General features: G+C 38.6%; 3 protein-coding genes across 6 annotated transcripts; all 3 read left to right on the top strand.

Annotated features, from left to right (window-relative positions):
* The first annotated feature begins 96 nt into the window (after positions 1 to 96).
* On the top strand, positions 97 to 5,336 carry LOC122667518 (chloroplast processing peptidase-like). 4 transcript variants are annotated; one of them, XM_043863801.1, is made up of 6 exons: positions 101 to 865; positions 2,371 to 2,439; positions 2,540 to 2,608; positions 4,455 to 4,541; positions 5,026 to 5,093; positions 5,215 to 5,336. In XM_043863801.1, exons 1-6 carry the CDS (start codon positions 638 to 640, stop codon positions 5,270 to 5,272), a joined length of 579 nt encoding a protein of 192 aa, XP_043719736.1. In that variant the 5' UTR covers positions 101 to 637; the 3' UTR covers positions 5,273 to 5,336. The 4 variants fall into 4 exon arrangements, with proteins under 4 accessions (XP_043719740.1, XP_043719738.1, XP_043719737.1 ...); XM_043863803.1 differs by lacking the exon at positions 2,540 to 2,608 and having other exon boundaries at positions 98 to 865; positions 5,215 to 5,307; XM_043863802.1 differs by lacking the exon at positions 5,026 to 5,093 and having other exon boundaries at positions 99 to 865; positions 5,215 to 5,331.
* Positions 5,337 to 10,876: 5,540 nt separating this feature from the next.
* Positions 10,877 to 12,673, top strand: LOC122668191 (probable leucine-rich repeat receptor-like protein kinase At1g35710). Its single transcript, XM_043864785.1, has 4 exons — positions 10,877 to 11,332; positions 11,486 to 11,570; positions 11,714 to 12,002; positions 12,115 to 12,673. The coding sequence occupies exons 1-4, from the start codon at positions 10,877 to 10,879 to the stop codon at positions 12,671 to 12,673; spliced, it is 1,389 nt and encodes a 462-aa protein (XP_043720720.1).
* Positions 12,674 to 13,039: 366 nt separating this feature from the next.
* LOC122668192 (MDIS1-interacting receptor like kinase 2-like) lies at positions 13,040 to 14,390 on the top strand. The gene is made up of 2 exons (XM_043864786.1): positions 13,040 to 13,670; positions 14,029 to 14,390. The coding sequence occupies exons 1-2, from the start codon at positions 13,040 to 13,042 to the stop codon at positions 14,367 to 14,369; spliced, it is 972 nt and encodes a 323-aa protein (XP_043720721.1). The 3' UTR covers positions 14,370 to 14,390.
* Positions 14,391 to 20,915: the final 6,525 nt, after the last annotated feature.

Raw genomic sequence — 20,915 nt, forward strand, 5'->3', positions numbered from 1 at the left:
GAAGAAGAGTCTAGAAGGACAGATCAGTCTCTCTCTTATTTGCTGTGTTTAACACCCAAGGGCCAAGGGGTACTAAGAGGAAGAAGACTCTAGAAGGAAAGAGCTAAAACTAAGAGGAGAAGAAGAATCCAGAAGGAAAAAAAAAAGCAGAAACAATGTTGATCACAGCAGTCTCAGGTTATGAAACTGACGGAATATCCCAATAGAACTAACCCTATTATTATGCCTGTTCATCTCCTCTTCGTTAATTTCTTGGCTTTCCTTATCTGCTCTACTGCTCAACAATCAACTTTGCCTTTGTCTTTAACGATTCAATCTGAGGAATCTTCTTGGTCGTCTTCGTGGATCACTGAAGATCAGGAGCTCGAGTTTCTGTTTCTCGAGCTGAAGCGACGGAGTTTAAGCAGTAATCTCAAGATCATTGTCTGTTATACTCTCTGCAACATAACCCATTTCTTTGTAGACCAGTGGCTACGTCGAATTCGAGTTCTCAATGTTCGATTTAAACCATTTAAAGCTTGAAGCTTTTCTCCCATTTTCATTGTTAATGATCTGATCGTCGTTGTAGATCATCCTCTGCTTCATCTTGTTGGTGTTTGTTTCACTTCTGTTCTTGTTCTTTGCCGTAAATTGTGAAATGAGCTTCTTGAGACCGTCGGCGTTATACCGGTTACTTCCGACCATTTCCTCCCTGCGATGGATGACGTATCAGGCCTTGTCGTTTCTGCGATGGCCCAATCTTGATGGGTTTATGAGCTATCTGGTGTTGGTGCTCTTATGGTCGATGTTTATGGAGATACGGTTCATACCTTCCAAATCCATGTGTCCTACCCTTCGTGTCGGGGATCGGATCATCTCCGAGATGGTAAGCTGTTGTATTCTTGTTAATGATTTTCTTCTATTATATCTCAATTTTTATCTTGTAATGTCATATGTAAAGATTACAAGCTTTCCTTGCAAAATTTCCTTGTGATGATTCTAACTTTGACAATTCATTTCGAGTTAGAATTGTACATACTGAGTTTTACGCACTCCATTCCTGCTAGATTATTTGAAGCAGTTATTAGTTATTGGAATCTCTTCTGATATGCAACTGAAACAGATTCTTAGTAATGGTAAAGTAGGGTTTTTGTATGTGGAACATTGATTCCTATCTTCTAAAATAGATGCCAGCACTGCTGCATAAGAGCAGCTTGTCTACCTTGCTCCAAGCGTTGGACCCGGTTCATGTTAACCCAGAAATAGATTCTACTTTGTGGAACTATATTCTCCAGACAGCAACTTCTTGATATGATTTTATTTTGGTCTATAAGACAGATGTATCACAAACTCTGCAGAAGTTCAAGTTATTCTCTAAGATGCATTCCTTATCTACGATTCTTGTAAGATATATTGGTGCATCTGTTCTCCACCATCATCTTCTTAATAGGCTAATAGCTGCTACTTACTCTTTTCTTATGTTTTTTTTTTTTTTTGGGGGGGGGGGTGGTGGAGGAGCGCAGGAGTACCAATCTTAATAATTACCTCAGGCCTGAAATGTGAGTATGCTGTGCTTCAGTTAAGATCCCTTGAGGCACTGAACCTCTTTACAGTTAGCCAGTTTTTGAAGAGCTTTAACTTTATGGTTGTATATGGCAAATTTGATAGGATCCAAGCATCCTCTTAGAAATGGTGATGGTCCTATTAATTTGTTTATGTTCTGAAGTAGTTTTAGTAATTGTAATCTCTCCTACCCTTATAAGTATTTTTTTGTCAGGATTTCTTTATAGAGAGTATCAAATGGAAAGATATCTATGGACTAGCAGAGTTCTAAATCCTTGTGAAATTTTGTATTCTATATTTGTTAGACCTTCAAAACTTTTCTAATTTGGCTTTCCCAAGCCTTGAGCTTTATCCTGGTGTGTGTTACTCATTGGAGGCACTCCCCCTATGATTTTAATTTCTTCTATCTTTTACTGCAAAATCTTTGGGTCACTCCCTAAATGTCACTGAAGCTGAACTGCCCACATGAAACAATGGGTGGAATCTATAATGAGGAAAAATAATGTGATTTTGCAATTTAGAGTGTCTGTGTACAGAAAGTTTGAAATTCCATGGATTCCCTTCCATCTTAAGCAGAAAGTGCTGAACACTAATATCATCTTTCCAAAACTCTCAACAGATGTTGCAGGACCACTTTGCTTGCTATTGATAAGAAATAATTTTTTGGCTATATGTGGCTGGAGTCAAAATAAGCCATTTAGAGATTTCTGATAGGCCTTGTTTATCTTGTCTTTGATAAATATTTTTCTTGATGAGTATTGATGATTAGAATTTTTATATGCTGTGCGCAGTTGTAACAAAATTTCTGTTTTCTATATTTCTCTTTAGGTGTCATATTACTTCAAAAGCCCTGCTGTAGATGATATTGTCCTTTTTACAGCACCTAAAAATTTACAGGTTCGGTTTGTATTATTGGAAAAAAGAATCCATATTCTTCTGTCTTAGCATATCATATCTTTATTTAATTTCTGCCTCCCTTTCCTGTCTCTCCCCATAGGATATGGGATTCAGGAAGGAAGATGTTTTCATTAAGAGAATCATTGCAAAAGCTGGTGACTTAGTTGAGGTATTACTCTATATTTTTTTCCAACCCGGAACTCCAGGACCCCTGGCAGCCCTTGTTAATTTTATTAAAACATAACGGAATAGAGCGGACTGGGGAGATGGGGGGAGGGGCATAGCCTGCCTTACCCCTAGCACTATAAATGAAAAAAAATTCACCCTGAATTACAGTCAATTATAAATCTGCAACCTACCTATGGATTATTTGTCTTCAAACACATACTTCTTTAACTTGCTGGTATTGATTTAATTTATATGCATAGTTGAACATTCTCAATTTTGGATTGGGGGTGGGGGTGGGGGTTGGGTGGTTCCCAGCTTCCCTCCTGCAGCCTGACGTCCTTTTGAAATTTGATGTTTCTTGAGAATTTTATAAACTTTGATGAATTATAGTGATCACTAAGAAGATGGCGGAGGGGGTTGGGTGGTTCCCATCCTCCCTCCTGCAGCCTGACGTCCTTTTGAAATTTGATGTTTCATGAGAATTTTATGAACTTTGATGAATTATAGTGATCGATAAGAAGATGGCAGATAACCCAAGCAAGTATTTGGTGTTCTTGTTTTAATGGATGTGGATCATGCGCTAGGAGCTGGTTTGAAATTTAGGTGTTTAGTATGATTTTTTTTTTTTTTTATCTCATTATGAAAAATTGAAATAAAGTGAATGTGAAATTGTGAAATAGGTGAAGAGTTGTTTCAATTTTTGAATTGAAATTGCTTCTAATCTATTAGATTTCGTGCGAGACTTTAAAGAGCATATGTTTTACAACAGCTTCAAAAATGGGTACCAATGTAATTTCACTTAAAATAACTCGTAACATGTTATAAAGAAGGAGAACTCAACATTGCAATGGAAGAAGACGCAGAAGGGGGTTTTGGAAAGGTGTGTTGCAGGCGGACAAATACGGTTTCAAGTGGGGTTTGTGGTGGAGACTTGCAAGGGTGCAGGAGGAATGGTGAGTTGCAGGGGTTGCAGGAGCGATGGAGATGATTATTGGCGTTTTAGAGGGCGATGGAGGGATGTAGCAGAGGGTGATGCACAGCGGTGCTGGGTCGCAGTGGGGCTGTGGTCAAAGGAGAAGTGAGCTAGTGGCTGGGATGTTGTAGGAGAAATGCATAAGGGAGAACAATAGGGGGTTGGCGGAGACAGCAGGTTCCGGGAGGGGTTTCAGGAATGACATGGAGTGAAGCCAGGGTGTTCACAGATGGTGCAGCAGCGGCAATGACAACGGCAGGTCTGATGGTGAAGGGTGCTTCAAGGGTTGGTGTAGGGTGATCAGAGATGCCAATTCAGGGTTGCAGGGGTTTGCTGGTTCAAGTGTTGACTGGCCACGGCAGAATACAATTCTGTTCGGTGATTGTTTTGGAGAGGGAGATGGGTAAAGGGTATATATCTTCACCCACCTCATTGTATCTATTCTCATAAATTGTATTACCAAATGGATTTTTTATTCATGAAATATTTCAGATTAATGCAACCAAAACAATTTCAATTTCTTGACCAAAAATCTAATTGTTGACTATTTTATGAAATTAACCTGAAATTGAAATCAAAATTATACCAAATCAAGCTTAAACTTGCCGTTATTTCTATTTCATCTTGGTATGCAACAGTGAAGCATATTGACAACTTTTTTTCTTTTGTGTATGTGTGTGTGTGTGTGTCGCCATTTAAGACTTGGTGACTATCAAACATATCTAAATAGTGTTGCCGATGATCCACGGGATGCTTTCCATATTTTTAGTCCTTGGTCCTTGTTAATATGTAGCGCAAGAATCTCTATTGCCGGCACTCCTTTCAATGTTTTTAGTTACCCGACATTTAAGGTTCTGTTCTAAATTCCATGCAGGTTCATCATGGATTACTTCATATCAATGGAATTGCCCGTTATGAAGATTTCATAGCAGAACCTCCAATGTACAAATTGGGTGCTACTGTATGTTCCTTTACCTATCTCATCTCTGAATGTTTTTTGGAATAATTTTATTTTGGGAAAAGGAAGGGCACATTGCTGGTAGTACATGCCCTTTCATAAAGACTGACATTCTCTCCATTAACCATGTGGCCCTCACCTGTATACGAACTGAAATACACTCCCTCACTCTCCTTCCCCCCTCATTGGTTCCCATGTAAGATGATATACCCCTGGCAGTGTGTTGATCCCTTTCCCTTTTATTTTTGCTGCCTTCCATTTCTGAGCATTCATGTACCAGTAGAGTGTTCTAGAACAACATTATGGGGTAGTACCGTCCTGTGGACTACATGTTGTTGACATCTGAGAGCTCCATGAATGTATTGTCATTTGTATGAGCCTCAGAGGTGCACTTTCTGCTTGGTCTGTCTCTTGATTATTCTTTGTTTCTCTTGGGTCCCAAACTTTGAGGATGTCTGTACCAAATCTATGTTTCCTTTACTTGCAGTACGTACCTCCGCACCATGTTTTTGTGTTGGGTGACAACCGTAACAACAGCTATGACTCTCATGTTTGGTTAGTATGTCAAAATCAGCTTCTCCAGGAAGCCCCAGTTCTGTAAATTTTCTTTTCAAGCACAGAATTAGCAGGACCTGACTCTTCATTTAGTCTAATTTCTGATTTGAATTGGTCACAGGGGTCCTCTTCCTATTGGAAATATTATTGGAAGATACGTGACATGTTTCAGACCATAACATTGATCCTCGGCGATAAGGGGGGTTTCTAATAATTCAAGAAACTGCCCCTTTCTGTGGGGTTCATGAGGTTTTGAAGACGCAGACTGTTTCAATGCATTTGGTTCCTTAAGAGATCTTACATGGATGTTGGTTGAACTTGAAAAAGTTGCTTTGCTGGTATTCTGGAGCTTAGAGTGTATGTAGATTGAGTATGGGTTTCTTATGCTGTTAAATTTTCTTTAGATAGCCAAGGAGGATGCTCGTTCTCCCAAGATCCTTCTATTGACCCTACCCCAAGCTTGCCTGTAAGTGGGTCACCCAGTACCTTGGTTGTGTCACATATACTAACTTGGGAAGAGTTGATTTGTAAATAATAGGAGTTTGATATCATTTCAATTCATAGCTGATTCTGCCCTACTCGGGAAATTGTATAGGAATTAATGTACATCAATCCTGTACCCATTTTTTGAGTTTTTTTTGCCTTTGAAACGCACATTAGAAGAAAGAAGTGATTTTCAGGGGGGCAACCAGCCTGACTTGGATTGAGCTGAGTCGTAGATTTTGTTCTGGTGTTCATCTTGGTTTGGCTCTGAATTGAATAAAGTTCTGGTTTTTTATTGGTTTTGCTTTTGTTTTATTGTTTTTTGTGGTATGAAAATTTTTGATTAAATATTGTAACTTTTATTCAACAGATATAAGTAAAATAAGGGAAAAAGATTTTTTTTTTTGGTTGGGTAGAATAAGGGAAAAAGAATGCTACATTGTTAAGTGGCTCCAGCTTTTAGACGCAAGAGTGCAAAAATACCACATTGCCCCCCTCTTTGAAATAGAAAAATTGCATAGACGTTTATCGTTCCTTATGCTTGACATTGGCCCTGGTGCTGGTGCTGGTGCTTGTGCAGCTGCAGCCGCTTAAAGGCCGGACAACGACCCGGAAAAAAAATATGGGTCTGTTGTCGTTCCTGGATCCAGATCCTCTACGGCCATGTATAGCAGCGATCTAACAGGCCCTGTGATTTGAGCGTGACACGTGTAAAGTTGATCCAACGGTAATTTTTAAAAACTTTGAGTTAATACGGTTTAGCTATATGACAAACTCAACCGAACCGGTCTATGTTTGCCAAGCCGGACCGGTCTACAACCTAAACAAATGAAACGATTTGGAACCATCGTCCCATTTTCAAAATCTGAAAACCCTAAGCTTTCTCTTCTTCCACCTCGTTCGAACCCACCCCCATCGTCTTCCATCTCTTGCACTCTCTTACCTCCTCTGGTCTGGCGAATGTCGAAGTCGTATAGGTCTCTTCATCGTCTTCCACTTTGTGAAGAGACCCTGTTGGCGAATCTCGAAGGTCGGATTCAAAAACCCAGAAGAAACCCACCCCCATCGTCTTCCTCCTCTTGCACTCTCTTACCTCCTCTGTTCTGGCGAAGGTCGAAGTCGTGTACGTGAAGAAATTCTGCTGGCGAACCTCGAATTCAAAAATCCTGATCTGGATCTGGGAAAGAAGAAGAAATAGGGGAGCTCTGTACTGTGGGAGAGACCCAGCTTCGCTCTCTCTGTTTGTGTGTAGATGATAATGTAAGCCTCTCTCTCTCTCTCTGTGTGTGTCTCTATCTCTATCTCTCTGTTCTCTCTCTCTCTCATACTCGATCTTCCTTCTTTGCTTTCTTATACTGTTAGTTTTCCCTATTAGTAATGAACCTCAAAGCTGTTCGCCCTGTATTATTGCTGGGTCTGCTATTTTTAGGATTAATAGGTGGCGTTGCTATCTGGGTTTTGTTTTCTTGGTTTGATTTTGATTTTGCTCAGTCTGTGTGAAGCTGTCAAACGGCCAATCTGGGTTATATTTATGTTTTATGTTTCTGTTTTTCCTTTCTATCCCTATTAAGATTGATTGTTCATGTGGATGTGGATGGAGATGGGCTTGGTTGGTTGTTTATTCATATTTGTTTTACCAATCCATTCTGCCCAGTGGGTTTGAGAAATGAATATCAAGATAGTTGGAGGATTCTGGTATTTCTTGGGTTTAAGAGAGAAAAAAAATAATGTTATATGTATGGACTTGTCCATTGGGTGATTAGTGGATCATTGCCATCCTTACTGCTTATCATATTTGATTTCTTGTTGAATCCTTTACAAAATAAAAGAAAAAAATTGATGATCAAGCGAATTAGCTATATGGCCTGGTTGGTTTTCCTTTTGGCCTTGAGAACTTTCATGGTTTTCAAGTGTGCAAATCCTTTGTGTTTGATATTAACAGATGTAATGTGTCGATTATGTTCACAGGATTCAAATCTTTCACCATTCAAAGTACATGGTTGAACTCGACGTGGAGATCCCTTCTTTTAATCCATTTGCTGAGGCTAAAGACTGGCTCCACTTGGGGAAAGGATAACGTACACATCAGTATACAACAGAGGAATTGAAAGAAGAGCTTGACAACAGTGCAAAGGCTGAAAGAGGAGTATAATTCTGAGAAGATACTCAAGGCCCTCAAGAAGGAGTTTTGCTATGATGGTAATCTTGTGGCGGACGAGAAGTTGTGGGGTGGGGGGCAAAGTTATTCAACTCCCCAAGTGATACCAAGGCTGGCATTATTAAGAAAGAACAGATCAAGATATATGGCTTCTGAGAGCTAAAGAATTTGCATATATTATGACTCTGGTGTATGATGAGATGTGGATTTAATCTCATTTTGTGAGATTTTTGTATTTAACTTTTGTGTGGTTGAAGTTCTAAGTGGGTTGTTTGTGTGAACTTCTCGTCTTTTATCTTTCATGGGGTAGTTGAGGGTGTCATTACTCCAATATGGGTTGTAATGAAGCTTTTACCAGTATTGCTGAGAATAAAAACACCATTTATGGTCTTGCATGTTTAGTGAAATTTGAAATATGTTTCTTGATCATTTTTTGTGATGATTTCTCTTTGCCACCAGTGTGGTAGTGCTTTGTGCGTATGAATTGGATGATTGTTTAACCAACTGGTTAGTTTTGGAGCCCCTTTCATCCATAGTAATTGTACAAAAAAATAAAAAGGTTTGGGAGAGCTATAGTTGAGATGCAAGGGCCTCTGAATTTACTTCTCTTCTTCTTCTTCTTCTTTTATTTTTTGTATTTGTCTAAAAATTATATCCAATTCTTGTCTTTCATTTCTGCAAAACATGATCTGTATATCAAACCAAAACACAGGAAAACCAGGCTTGGTCCCTTTATGGATAACATCAAATGGCCAGTACAAACTGTTGTTCCCGGAAGGCCTTGTACCATTAGTCTTTGGCAAATCTGAGGAATACATATAATTCGAAAGTAGAAATCAAACCTAATCGGACAAGGAAAGAAATAAACCAAACATGACACTGTATGAATCTCGATGGGTTCGAACCATCATCTCCTGGGAACAAACCCAGGTGCTCTTCCTTTTTAAGCTAAAGACTCACCTATCTGTATAAACCTTCTTGTGAAAGTATCAAATTCCTTTATCCCATGAATCATGAAACTCTTTTTTCTTTCTTGGGTTTTGAAACAAGGTTTGTGGCATCAGAATGCACATAGATTACTGACTTTTGACACAACTTACTTAACCAAAATCAAATCATTTACAAATTTTAATAATAATACATGGCATAAAATGGAGGCAGTTGAATCAGAAACAAATGGACAAGATTTAACTTATATTGCAACATCAAACAAAAGGGCAAAGTAATAAGCCGGAAAGAGAACAGATCTGAGAAAAAGCAATTCTGCTTATATGTCTAGGATTTCTAAGGGTAGAATATGTGACCTAAAGTATAGCAGTTTGACCATTCCTGTTCTAAATTTTCACTTGTTCATTGATTTATATATTCCTGTAGAAAGGTTAGCAAGGAGATGGAATTCTATTCTGCAAAAATTTCAAGAATCTGTGCTTAGTCCACTATTATATTATTCATATTATAACAAACTCCAAAGTTTTGGTTCTTCTATGGAAGTTGCATGATACTAGACTCTGGAATATTGAATGGGCTGGGCATTCTCAGTGGTTCATTCCACAGTGTACAGCCTTGGGCAAGAAAAAAAATACACCATCAAAGAAAGGGATGTTACCACTCTTAAGCAAATTCCATCCATATCCACAGGAACAATCAATCCAATCAATCTTAATAGGGAAAAAAAAAAGGAAAAACAGAAACATACAACATAAATATAACCCAGATTGGCCGTTTGGCAACTTCAAACAGACTGAGCAAAATCAAAATCAACCCAAGAAAACAAAACCTAGATAGCAACGCCACCTAATAATCTTAAAAATAGCAGACCCAACAATAATACAGGACGAACAACTTTGAGGTTCATTACTAATAGTGAAAACTAACAGTATAGAAAACAAAGAAGGAAGGACCTAGTCCAATGGCTCACCCAATCTACCAATGAATGGCCAGGGGAACTGTTTACTCTGCTTTGGGACATTAAGCATTTTTTGGGAGTTTTCCACAGCTTTAACTTATGTAAACAAAATAGCGCTTTTGTGTTTCTTGTTCATAATTTAGCTGTTCAGGCCAGATGTAATAGATCTAGTATATGTACTTCAGACATTTCTGCTCTTTAATTAACAACCTTACCATTCTGTGAAGTGTATTTAACAATCCAGCCCATGAATGGATAGACTCCTTATTGCAATCCCATCAAATTATATGGATTTCTAATGGAGCTCAGTTACATAATTACCAAATCATCCATCGATTACAACCAGTTTTGTATAACTCTTTTCACTCTTGCCCATAACCCACCATATTCTAAGTTTTGGACCACAGCTCTCACATTGCAGTAAAATGTGAACTGTCATTTCTTTCTATTGGTGAGGTACCTTGCTTCAAGTCTAAATCAATCTTTTTCAACAATGGGGGTGTGGGATGGGATGGGGTATCATACATTAAGTCGATATATTAAATCAGTACAGGGGAAGTCAGTCAAACGATTGCCCAGTTGCAAAGTCTTGGCCAGCTATTCACATGGGAACGGATGGGGACAAATCTGACCCTTTCATGGGGCGAGGTAGGGTGTAAAACCCAATTGAGGTCAGATCTGTCTCCAATTGCGTAGCCCTAACGGCAGATTACATCCATCGCCACACATCATTCTCACATTAGCTGAGAGCCAGGTTGGCCAATCACATTCACATCAACGAGAAGGAAATTTCATCAAATGATCACTTTTTCCATTTTCTCATTTTGTATTTGTTGTTTTAGAAATCAAATTCTCCGATTCCCCGAATATTTTTAGTGGCCCCACATCTATACAAGGACCAATGGATATTTAGTGGTATGGCCCACCTGCATCTTTTTAAAGGATCTGGAGCCGCAAGTTTGGAACACCCAGCAAGGAAGGACCAGCAAAATCGGTTGTGTACGTGTGTTTTACTACTTGGAAAACATGTTTGCACCTAATTCTTCACTACTGCTACCCTTTTCCTTTGTTGGAAGAAAGAAACAACTACTACTACTACTACTCTGCCTCCTCCACTTACTGCTCCTTCTCTTGGCCACCTCCATTAATGCTTCTTCTTCTTCTTCTTCTTCATTCGGAGTTGCCCCTGCTCCTTCCCCTGCTTCCAATAATTATGGTTTCCATGAACCAGAAGCAATGGAGGCTCTCCTTAAATGGAAGGCCAGCCTTCATCAGAATAACAATTCCCAGCTACTACTCCCTTCATGGAGGAAATTGGCAAACGGAAGCAGCAACAACAATCCATGCAAGTGGGAGGGAATTACTTGCAATGACGCTGCAGGAGTGGTCACCATAATAAACCTCGGCAGCATGGATTTGCAAGGTACTCTCCATGACTTTAGTTTCTCATCCTTCCCTAATCTCATCCATCTTGATCTCCGTAACAATTCATTTTTTGGTTCCATCCCCGCACAGATTGTCAACCTTTCTCAACTCACCTACCTTGATCTCTACAATAACAATCTTAACGGCTCAATCCCTGCTGCTTTAGGTGTTCTGAACAACCTGACTTTTCTAGGTCTCGGGAATAATCAAATAATTGGATCAATTCCCATGGAGATAGGAAACTTGACGAAGCTCCAAGTGTTGATGGTGCAAAATTGCAATCTATCAGGTTCCATCCCTTCCACTCTGGGCAACTTAAAAAATCTCTCTTTTTTGTGGTTGTTCCAGAATCAGATATCTGGATCCATCCCTTCCACTCTGGGCAACTTGAATAATCTCACTTTTTTGTGGTTGTTCCAGAATATGTTATCTGGATCCATTCCACCTGAACTTGGGAGGTTGGATTCTCTTGTTCAGCTTGATTTGTCCACAAACTATTTGACAGGTTCAATACCTGCTTCTTTTGGAAATTTGGGGAAGCTGAACAACTTGTACCTCTATTCAAATTCACTCTCTGTTCCATTCCCATGGAAATTGGAAACCTGACCAATCTCGTTGACCTACAATTGTCGGATAACTCTCTGACAGGTTCCATCCCTCGAGAAATTGGAAACTTGAGATATCTTGGCCGACTTTATTTGAGTGAAAATAGTCTCAGGGGTTCACTTCCTGCTTCTAGTGGAAACATGAGATCTCTATCTGTACTTATTTTGTCAAGCAATAGTCTCAGTGGTTCACTTCCTACTTCTTTTGGAAATTTGACCAATCTTTTTGGTATATTCCTTGTGAATAACCAATTATCCGGTCAATTACCTCAGGAAATCAGCAATCTTACAAAATTGCAATACCTGCAGCTTGGAAATAACTCTTTTACTGGGTATTTACCACAACATATATGCAATAATGGGTCACTCCTAACATTTTGTGCAAATGATAACCATTTCACAGGCCCGATTCCCAGAAGCATGAAACTACACGAGCCTAACCAGACTCCGTCTTGACAATAACCATCTTACGGGGAACATTTCAGAAGTCTTCGGTGTTTACCCGAATTTAACTTACATTGATCTTAGCTCCAATCAATTGTCTGGTGAGCTTTCAGTGTATTGGGTAAAGTGCCCACAATTGGAAAACCTAAAAATATCAGGAAACAAGATTTCTGGTCGAATACCACCTGAGCTTCTTGGAAAGTCATCAACTCAGCTGCAAGGAATTGATCTTTCTTCAAATTTCCTCGTAGGCCCGATTCCAAGAGAATTGGGGAAACATAGCTCATTGTTGATACTAAAGTTGAACGATAACCTACTTTCTGGAGCCGTACCTGAGGAGGTGGGATTGGTTTCCCAACTTCAGCATCTTGACCTCTCAATGAACAATCTCAGGGGATCAGTTCCAAAACAGCTAGGGAAATGCAAGAACCTGCTTTACTTGAATTTGAGCAAGAACAGATTCAACGACAGCATTCCAAGTGAAATTGGTAAATTAGTTTCCTTACAGATCCTACTTGACCTTAGTGATAACTTGTTCACTGGAGAGATCCCTCAGTAGCTTGGAAGCTTGGACAAGCTAACAATTTTGAATCTCTCTCATAATAAGTTGTTTGGTTCCATTCCATCTACTTTCTCTGAAATGCTCAGCTTGATAACCGTTGATGTATCCTACAACGAGTTAGAGGGTCCTCTACCTGATACTATAGCCTTTCAAAATGCCTCAATGGAAGCTTTCATTCACAACAAAGGTTTGTGCGGCAATGTAACAGGTTTGCGACGACCTTGCATTTCTTCATCATCGACCAAAAAACAAATCCCAAAACAGAGCCACAAAACCATGCATCTTATCATACCTCTCATAGCAGTATTGTTGTTTCTTCTATTTGCATTTCTTGGGGGAACTTTTTTATTTTTTGGCCGAAGAATGAGCATAAATGAGGACGCAATTACAAACGAACAACGTAGAGATCTATTTACTATATGGAACTATGATGGGAAGATAGCATACCAAGACATCATTGATGCAACCGAACAATTTGACCCCAAGTATTGCATTGGTGTGGGAGGACATGGAAGTGTTTATAAAGCAGAGTTGTCAACAGGTCAACTAGTAGCTATTAAGAAGATCACCTCTTATTCAGATGGCGAGATTTCTGATCAACAAACTTTCAGAAATGAAATTCTTATGATGACGGAAGTGCGACATCGAAATATCGTGAAGTTGTATGGTTTCTGTTCCCATGTACGACACTCATTTTTGGTGTATGAATATGTGGAGAAAGGAAGCTTGTCTAAGATCCTACGCATGGACGAAGAAGCGGTAGAATTGGATTGGACTAAAAGGGTTAATATCGTTAAAGGTGTAGCCCAGGGTCTAGCTTACTTGCACCATGACTGCTCACCACCAATAATTCATCGAGACATATCAAGCAACAATATTTTGTTGGATTCAGACTTTGAGCCTCATGTCTCAGATTTCGGCATAAGTAGATTTCTAAAGCCTGATTCATCCCATTTGACAGCTCTTGCAGGAACATATGGATATTTTGCCCCAGGTTTTCTCTCTCTCTCTCTCTCTCTCACACACACACACACACACACACAATTCAATCATTGTGTAAAAACTTTAGAATGCATCAATACCTAGAAACTCTCTCAACCTTTAAGTCTATTGACGAAAGTAGAGTTGGTGACTCCCGAGTCTACTCATGAGTCATCAAATCCTTACAAGTTCAAAATAAATATGAACCATTATCTATTTTTGCTACATGTTACACCTAAGGTAGTAAACAGATCTATCCAAATCTCAAATGCCATTTTTTTTGGCTCCACATGGTATAAAATAGCCATATTGTTGGTGTGAGAAACCAATTTTTATTTTTATTAATTTCATTTGTTTTACTTATTCTGTAGAACTTGCTTACACAATGAGGGTGACCGAAAAATGTGATGTCTATAGCTTTGGTGTAGTAACATTTGAAGTGATGATGGGAAAGCATCCAGGAGAAATCATCTCCACTTTGTCATCATTATCCTATTCAGCATTGCCATCTTCTGAACAAAACATACTATTGAAGGATATAATTGACCAGCGCATCTCACCCCCCATAAATCAAGTTAATGAGAAATTGGCTTTGATTATGAAGCTGGCTTCTTCTTGTTTGCATGAAAATCCACAATCTCGGCCAAGCATGCAACATGTGTCTCAAGAGCTATCAATTTGCAGTGTTTTCCAAAGCAACTCCTCGCATTGAATCTTAAGATGTGAATTTAGTCAAAGAGATGAAGAATTTGTGTGTTGCTTAAGCCCGTGTACCCCTTTTCCTTCCTTTGTGCCTAGTATGTAATGAAGAAGGCAGTTTGTTTGTCATGCTTCTTAAACACATTAATTATTGTGAAAATTCCTATTATGTGAGGTTGTGATAAATTTGTATGTTTTTATCATCTTTGCCACCTTATGAAATGATCCAATCCCCCCTTGTTGTGCTAACAATGCACACTTTAGACCTCTTTGAAATCTCAAGACCTAACAATTAGGCCATTTTGGCAGCCACCAAATTATTGAATTCTTTGATTTCAAATGGTGAATCTTATTATTAACGGTGACCATTTAAACCTTATCAACCCCCAAAAAAATGAGATTTTATTTGTTGAAAAATACAGTAGTCAAATAACTTTCACAAAAATGATTGGATTTCGAAAACTTGAATTAACTAACAAACCCTTATACGATAGAGTAAATCGCATTGACCAAGATATAATTGAGACAAAGTTAGATCACTTTCATTGAGAAACAATTCATTTCACACTTAGAAACACATTCAACTCAAGCACTCAGAGAATTTGAGATTCATAATACCTCCATAATAAAGGGAATTAAGTTTGGTTTCAATCCAGTAATCTCATTAAAAACTGTAATTCAAGCACCCATGCAAACATAATTTACAAATTCCATACGACTCCCACATAAAAGCAAACTACACAAGTGGTCTACATTTTAATTATTAAATATAACCATCCACAAGGAGGAATTCAATAACTACACAAAATTACCATTCACAGCAGAGTTGGAGTTTCAATGACTGAAGGAGTACTAATTAATGTACAAGAGTGTTTCCCCCAATTTCTTCTGGTTTGGAGACCGTTTTTAGATGAGGAAACTGTTAAGAAATTGTTGCAGGCAAAGATGGATTCTACCAGTGCCTTAAAGTGCCTTAAATCCAAGGACTTTTAAAAAGTGAAAATTGCAATGGAAGAAGAAGACGAAGATAGAAAGATATTGATATTGATTTAGAAACGAAAAAGAAAAAAATAACAAAAGAAAATGGTAGATCAATATTCCATTCCTAGCCTGCTAATGTTGATAACATGGTGCCAATGACCTGTTGATATTGAACATGATACCCAGTGTTTCAAACCTACTAATGTTGATAACATGATGCCCCTGGCCTACAGATGTTGGTAGATCACATGGTTGCCTTGGCCTACTAATGCTATAACATGATGTCTTCGTTTTTGGCCTACAGATGTCAATATGATGTTAAGTAGCCTGCTGATGTTAAGAACAGGATGCCTCTTCCAAATGTTCAATCTCCCTTAAGTAAAAGATGAAAATCTTATATATAGACTAAACTAGCAAAATGTTGAGTTGTGGGTAGTTTCAGCAACTTTCACTCATTTTCAATTTGAACTCTTTAGGTGGTTACGCAACTGTTCATAACCTCCTACACCACCTTCCCACTTTGTTTTTTCAAATTCATTGGAACCCATTTCATGGCATACCAGGTAGTTTCACAACTACCCACTTTTTTGAGAGTTGGTTGTAACCATCTTGCTGACTGTTTATTGGTCATTGACCGTTTTCGGTCATTGACTGTTTTTGACCGAACTAACCATTTTCGGTTTGACTGCTTCTGACTGTTTTCAGTCATCAACCGTTTTCTGGTTACTCACTAACAAGTCAGTCTTGACATAAATAGATTTCGGTATATTTGTCTATTGATGGAAATAGACCAAAAATAAGGTATAAACAAAGAGTGAATTCAAGTATTCAAATAAAACCTTATTCGCTACATTTTTTTGGGGGGGGGGGGGTTAATAACCATTGCTACATATAACACATGAATCAAAATGAAAAAAAAAAAAAAAAAGTTTTGGTGGTAAATGGAAACATTTTAAACTACTGTGTATGTTAATATGGCATTTTATTTGTTAATATTTTAATTTAATAAAGGGAAAAAGAACGCTAATTGGTCTCGTGGTTAGCATGGTTTCTGTTCCTAGACACAAACCAATGCCTTTGTGTGCAAAAAACCGTTTAAACCCCAGTAAAATTGAATATCGCATCCAAACCAATACTTTTGTGTGCACTTTTATTAGCTAAGGGGCTGATGTTAGGGCTACATGATCAGTTAGTGTTCTCTTGTGCTATAATAAAATACATTTATTGTATACATAGAGTCGGGCTGTGCTGTGTTGGGTTCAGTACAAGGCCTCAGCCTAGGCTCAGTCCAGCCCGACATCAGGCCTGAAAATCCCAGCCCAAGCCTTCCCTACGGGTTGAAATGCTTAGCCCAAGATCTCTTCAGGTTGAGGGCTGGTCAGGCTTTTTTGACACCCCTAATTCACACATTATATATATATATAAAATTTAATTTTGCTGATCTTTTCCCTCTGATTATATCTTCAACTCTTTAAGAATCTGATGCAGACTCGGATTTCACTTCTAAACAATTCAAAACCCAACATGATAAACCTATCATTATCACAATGTCAGTTTATATCCAGGCCCATTCCAGCAGCAAAGAAGTTGGCCCAAACTACAGTATCTTGTAATTATTATTATGGCAACTCCTTGCTTATCATTCTTCCAAACTTTATCATGAGATATTGCAATTCAAGCACTTGCAGAACGAGTATAGAAACTTAGGATCATATTTGTTTGATTTATACTGAATCCAAGGTAATTAGAAGTTTGTGTTGAAAGCTTGAGACATAGGGAAGAGGATGTCAAAGAAGATTCCACCTCCCAAGAAGAAGTTGCCAAAGCTCGACACTGTCTTCAACTGTCCTTTTTGCAACCATGAAAAAACTGTTGAGCACGAGACACAAAAGGAAATACAAAATCGATAAGTAGCCCTCGATTGGAATACTACAATGTGGGATCTTTCATGAACGATACAAAATCAAAATCAATAATATATCATAGTCATTGATGTATATAGTAGTGGTAGTAGTAGTGGTGGTAATTATATAAATTGTTATAAATTTTATTTTGTTGATCTTTAGCAAAAAGTGTCTGATTTCATTGTTGGAAGCGAAAGAACTAAGAAGATACATATGATAGTGATAATCCTCTAGCTCTCTGGGGAAGCTCTACTTTAGACTTCATGTCTTCAGCTATTCCTATTTAGATATTAATTTTCTACTTTAAATGGAGTTGCACTGTTGCAATAGTTTGGTTTCTGTGTATGAAGTACAAGTTCTGATAGTTTGTTCGTAGATTTATTCTATTATTTGTACAAGTTAACACACTGTGAACATACCCAATAGATTCTTTATTTACGGCCTTACTTGTTTTTGTTCTTAGACCCAATGGTGTTTTGTTCCTCTCTCACATGAGAACAACAAATTTTGTTTCCCAAACTGAAAACTAAAAAATAAAACAAAAAATCAAATTTTATTGGGTTTTAAAGGTTTTGTACATTTGGTCTTTTCAATCTAATTGGTTTGGACCAAAATTAAATTGAATCGAATTGAACCAAGGGTCCATAGGTGGGCACCCAAGGTAGAAATCCTACTGAGCAATTCTGCTGTTAATATATATACTCAAATAGAGTTCGGACATGGGCAGGGCAGGTCCATCAGGCTAAGGCTGGGCCTGGCCCAAAATTCTTTAGGCCTTTGTAAGGCCAGGTTATTAGGGTTAAATATAGGGCTGCGTTGATCTGGCATGGGCTAGCCAAGCTAGCCCAAAAGTTTTATCCCTCTCATTGGATCAGATGTGATTAAAACATTGAAGGCCAGAAAATTTTGTATTCTTAGTTTTAGTATGGCTTAAGCTCAACTTGCTGTATCATTTGCATACTATATAGTCTATCCACTGGCTTTAGCTTCTTGAGCTAAAACCTTAAAACAAAATGGTCATTTCCATCACATTTGATGGATTTCCAATGGAGCTCAGTTACACAGCTAACGTATCATCCATCCATTACAGTATATATGTCTAATGGGTTTGATTAAGAATTCTCCATTACTGCTACTACTGCTGCTGTTGTCAGGTACCATCAAGTCTTCCAGGACTAGATTAGCCATTTCATTCCTATCAACTTTCTCTTCTTTTCTACCTTAATTTCGAAGGAAAAAGCTCAAAGTCATACCCTTTAATGATGGTAGTGTTAGAAGTTCTTGTCAAGACTTAAGTATTACCATCCCAAACTTGGATAATTCCAAGTCTTCCAGGGCTATATTAACATTTCATGCCTATAAACTTTCTCCCTTTTTCTCTTCTTTTTGAGGAAAAAACTCAAGTCATCCCCTTTAATGTCCACCCTTAGCTAGGTAGTGCTAGAAGTTCTTGTCAGGACTTATGTACTATCCCAAACTTGGATGCTTCCAAGTTTTACAGGACTAGCTAGATTAGCATTTCATTCTTATCAACTTCCTATTCTTCTCAACCTTTGGGAGGAAAATCATTCAAATTCATGCATCATCAATCCCCCCCCCCTTTTCCCCGCCTAAGTCAATTCTAAACCATTTCCTACGTTATCTATTAATGGATGTTGATACTTGATACAAACCAACTCGATCAATCCCATAAACCAGGTTACAAAGTGAGGGAACCCGGCCAAGACCATATCAACCCATACCAAATCACTTTCGTAGTTGATGTGGGATCAACCCCATATGAATGATATGGAACTGTAACAGAGGTATTATACATGACACTAGCTCCAAGCATAACACGAGACAGCAGTGAAGGTGGGAACATTGTTTACGGCAAGAAGATAATACTAACAAAGAAATGAAGAATATAAGAAAATACAATCTTCCAATGCCTTCTCGGCCAAGGTAAGCTCCAAACTGACTTAATTCGAACCTTCGGCGTAGAGGAAGTCAGTCAATAGACAATAGTATGTACTGGAATAGAATGGTTCAATTGATGAGTCTCCACAACTCGTTTATAAAGGACTTGGATCCATAAGTTGGAATCCCAAGTCCCCAACAACAACAACAACAACCAGTTAATCAGTTGTGTATGTTTTTGCAAGGCAAAAGCAAAACCATGTTTGCACCTAATTCACTACTACTCTGCCTCCACTTATTGCTCCTTCTCTTGCCCACCTCATCCATTACTTCTTCTTCTTCTTCTTCATTCGGAGTTGCCCCTGCTCCTTCCCCTGCTTACAATTATGGTTTCCATGAACCAGAAGCAATGGCCAGCCTTCATAGGAATAACAATTCCCAGCTACTACTCCCTTCATGGACGAAATTGGCAAACGGAAGCAGCAGCAGCAATCCATGCCACTGGGAGGGAATTACTTGCAATGACGCTGCAGGAGTCATCACCATAATAAAGGTACCCTCCATGACTTCAACTTCTCATCCTTCCCTAATCTGCTCTATCTTGATCTCCGTAGAAATTCTCTTTTTGGTCCCCTCCCTGCCACCATTGCTAACCTTTCCCAACTCACCCACCTCTATCTCATCGCTAACAATTTCAATGGCTCAATCCCTGCTGATTTCGGTGCTCTGAAAAACCTTCTTGTTCTAGATCTCGGTGCAAATCAACTTTCTGGTTCGATACCTTCCACCATTGGAGGCTTAAACAATCTTACTCAGTTGGTTCTGTACTCGAACCAATTACGTGGATCAATTCCCATGGAGATAGGAAACCTGACAAACATCAGTGTCTTGATGGTCCAAAATAACAATCGAATAGGTTCCATCCCTTCCACTCTGGGCAACTTGAACAACCTCACTTTGTTGTGGTTGTTCAATAATTTGTTATCTGGATCCATTCCACCTGAACTTGGGAGGTTGGATTCTCTTGTTCAACTTGATTTGTCCATAAACTATTTGACAGGTTTAGTACCTGCTTCTTTTGGAAATTTGGGGGAGCTAAACTACATGTACCTCTATTCAAATTCACTCTCTGGTTCCATTCCCATGGAAATTGGAAACCTGACCAATCTCTATGACCTACAGTTGATGTCTAACTTTCTGATAGATTCTATCCCTTCATAAATGGGAAACTTGAGATATCTTAGCCGACTTTATTTAAGTGGAAATAGTCTCAGTGGTTCATTTCCTGCTTCTTTTGGAAACATGAGATCTCTATCTGTACTCGATTTGTCCAGGAATAGTCTCACTGGCCCACTTCCTACTTCTCTTGGAAATTTGAGCAATATAAATGGTATCTTCCTTGATAACAACCAATTATCCAGTCAAGTACATCAGGAAATCAGCAATTTTACAAAATTGATAGCCTTGCAGCTTGGAAATAATTCTTTTACTGGGTATTTACCACAACATATATGCAATAGTGGGCTCCTAACATTTTCTGGAAATGATAACCATTTCATAGGCCCGATTTCTAGAAGCATGAGAAACTGCACGAGCCTAACCAGACTCCGTCTTGACAATAACCATCTTAAGGGAAACATTTCAGAAGTCTTCGGTGTTTACCTGAATTTAACTTACATTGATCTTAGCTCCAATCAATTGTCTGGTGAGGTTTCAGTGAATTGGGTAAAGTGCCAACAATTGGGAAATCTAAAAATCTCAGGAAACAAGATTTC

Source organism: Telopea speciosissima, chromosome 7, assembly GCF_018873765.1.
Source record: "Telopea speciosissima isolate NSW1024214 ecotype Mountain lineage chromosome 7, Tspe_v1, whole genome shotgun sequence".
Taxonomy (NCBI): Eukaryota; Viridiplantae; Streptophyta; class Magnoliopsida; order Proteales; family Proteaceae; genus Telopea; species Telopea speciosissima.

Coding starts and splice junctions, on each gene's coding strand:
- LOC122667518 (XM_043863801.1), top strand. CDS start 638: ATGAGCTTCTTGAGACCGTCGGCGTTATACCGGTTACTTCCGACCATT. Junction 2,609..4,454: donor AAGCTGGTGACTTAGTTGAG/GTATTACTCTAT, acceptor AATTCCATGCAG/GTTCATCATGGATTACTTCA. Junction 5,094..5,214: donor AGCTATGACTCTCATGTTTG/GTTAGTATGTCA, acceptor AATTGGTCACAG/GGGTCCTCTTCCTATTGGAA.
- LOC122668191 (XM_043864785.1), top strand. CDS start 10,877: ATGGAGGCTCTCCTTAAATGGAAGGCCAGCCTTCATCAGAATAACAAT. Junction 11,333..11,485: donor CGAAGCTCCAAGTGTTGATG/GTGCAAAATTGC, acceptor TGGTTGTTCCAG/AATATGTTATCTGGATCCAT. Junction 12,003..12,114: donor GGAAATAACTCTTTTACTGG/GTATTTACCACA, acceptor GAGCCTAACCAG/ACTCCGTCTTGACAATAACC.
- LOC122668192 (XM_043864786.1), top strand. CDS start 13,040: ATGAGCATAAATGAGGACGCAATTACAAACGAACAACGTAGAGATCTA. Junction 13,671..14,028: donor ATATGGATATTTTGCCCCAG/GTTTTCTCTCTC, acceptor CTTATTCTGTAG/AACTTGCTTACACAATGAGG.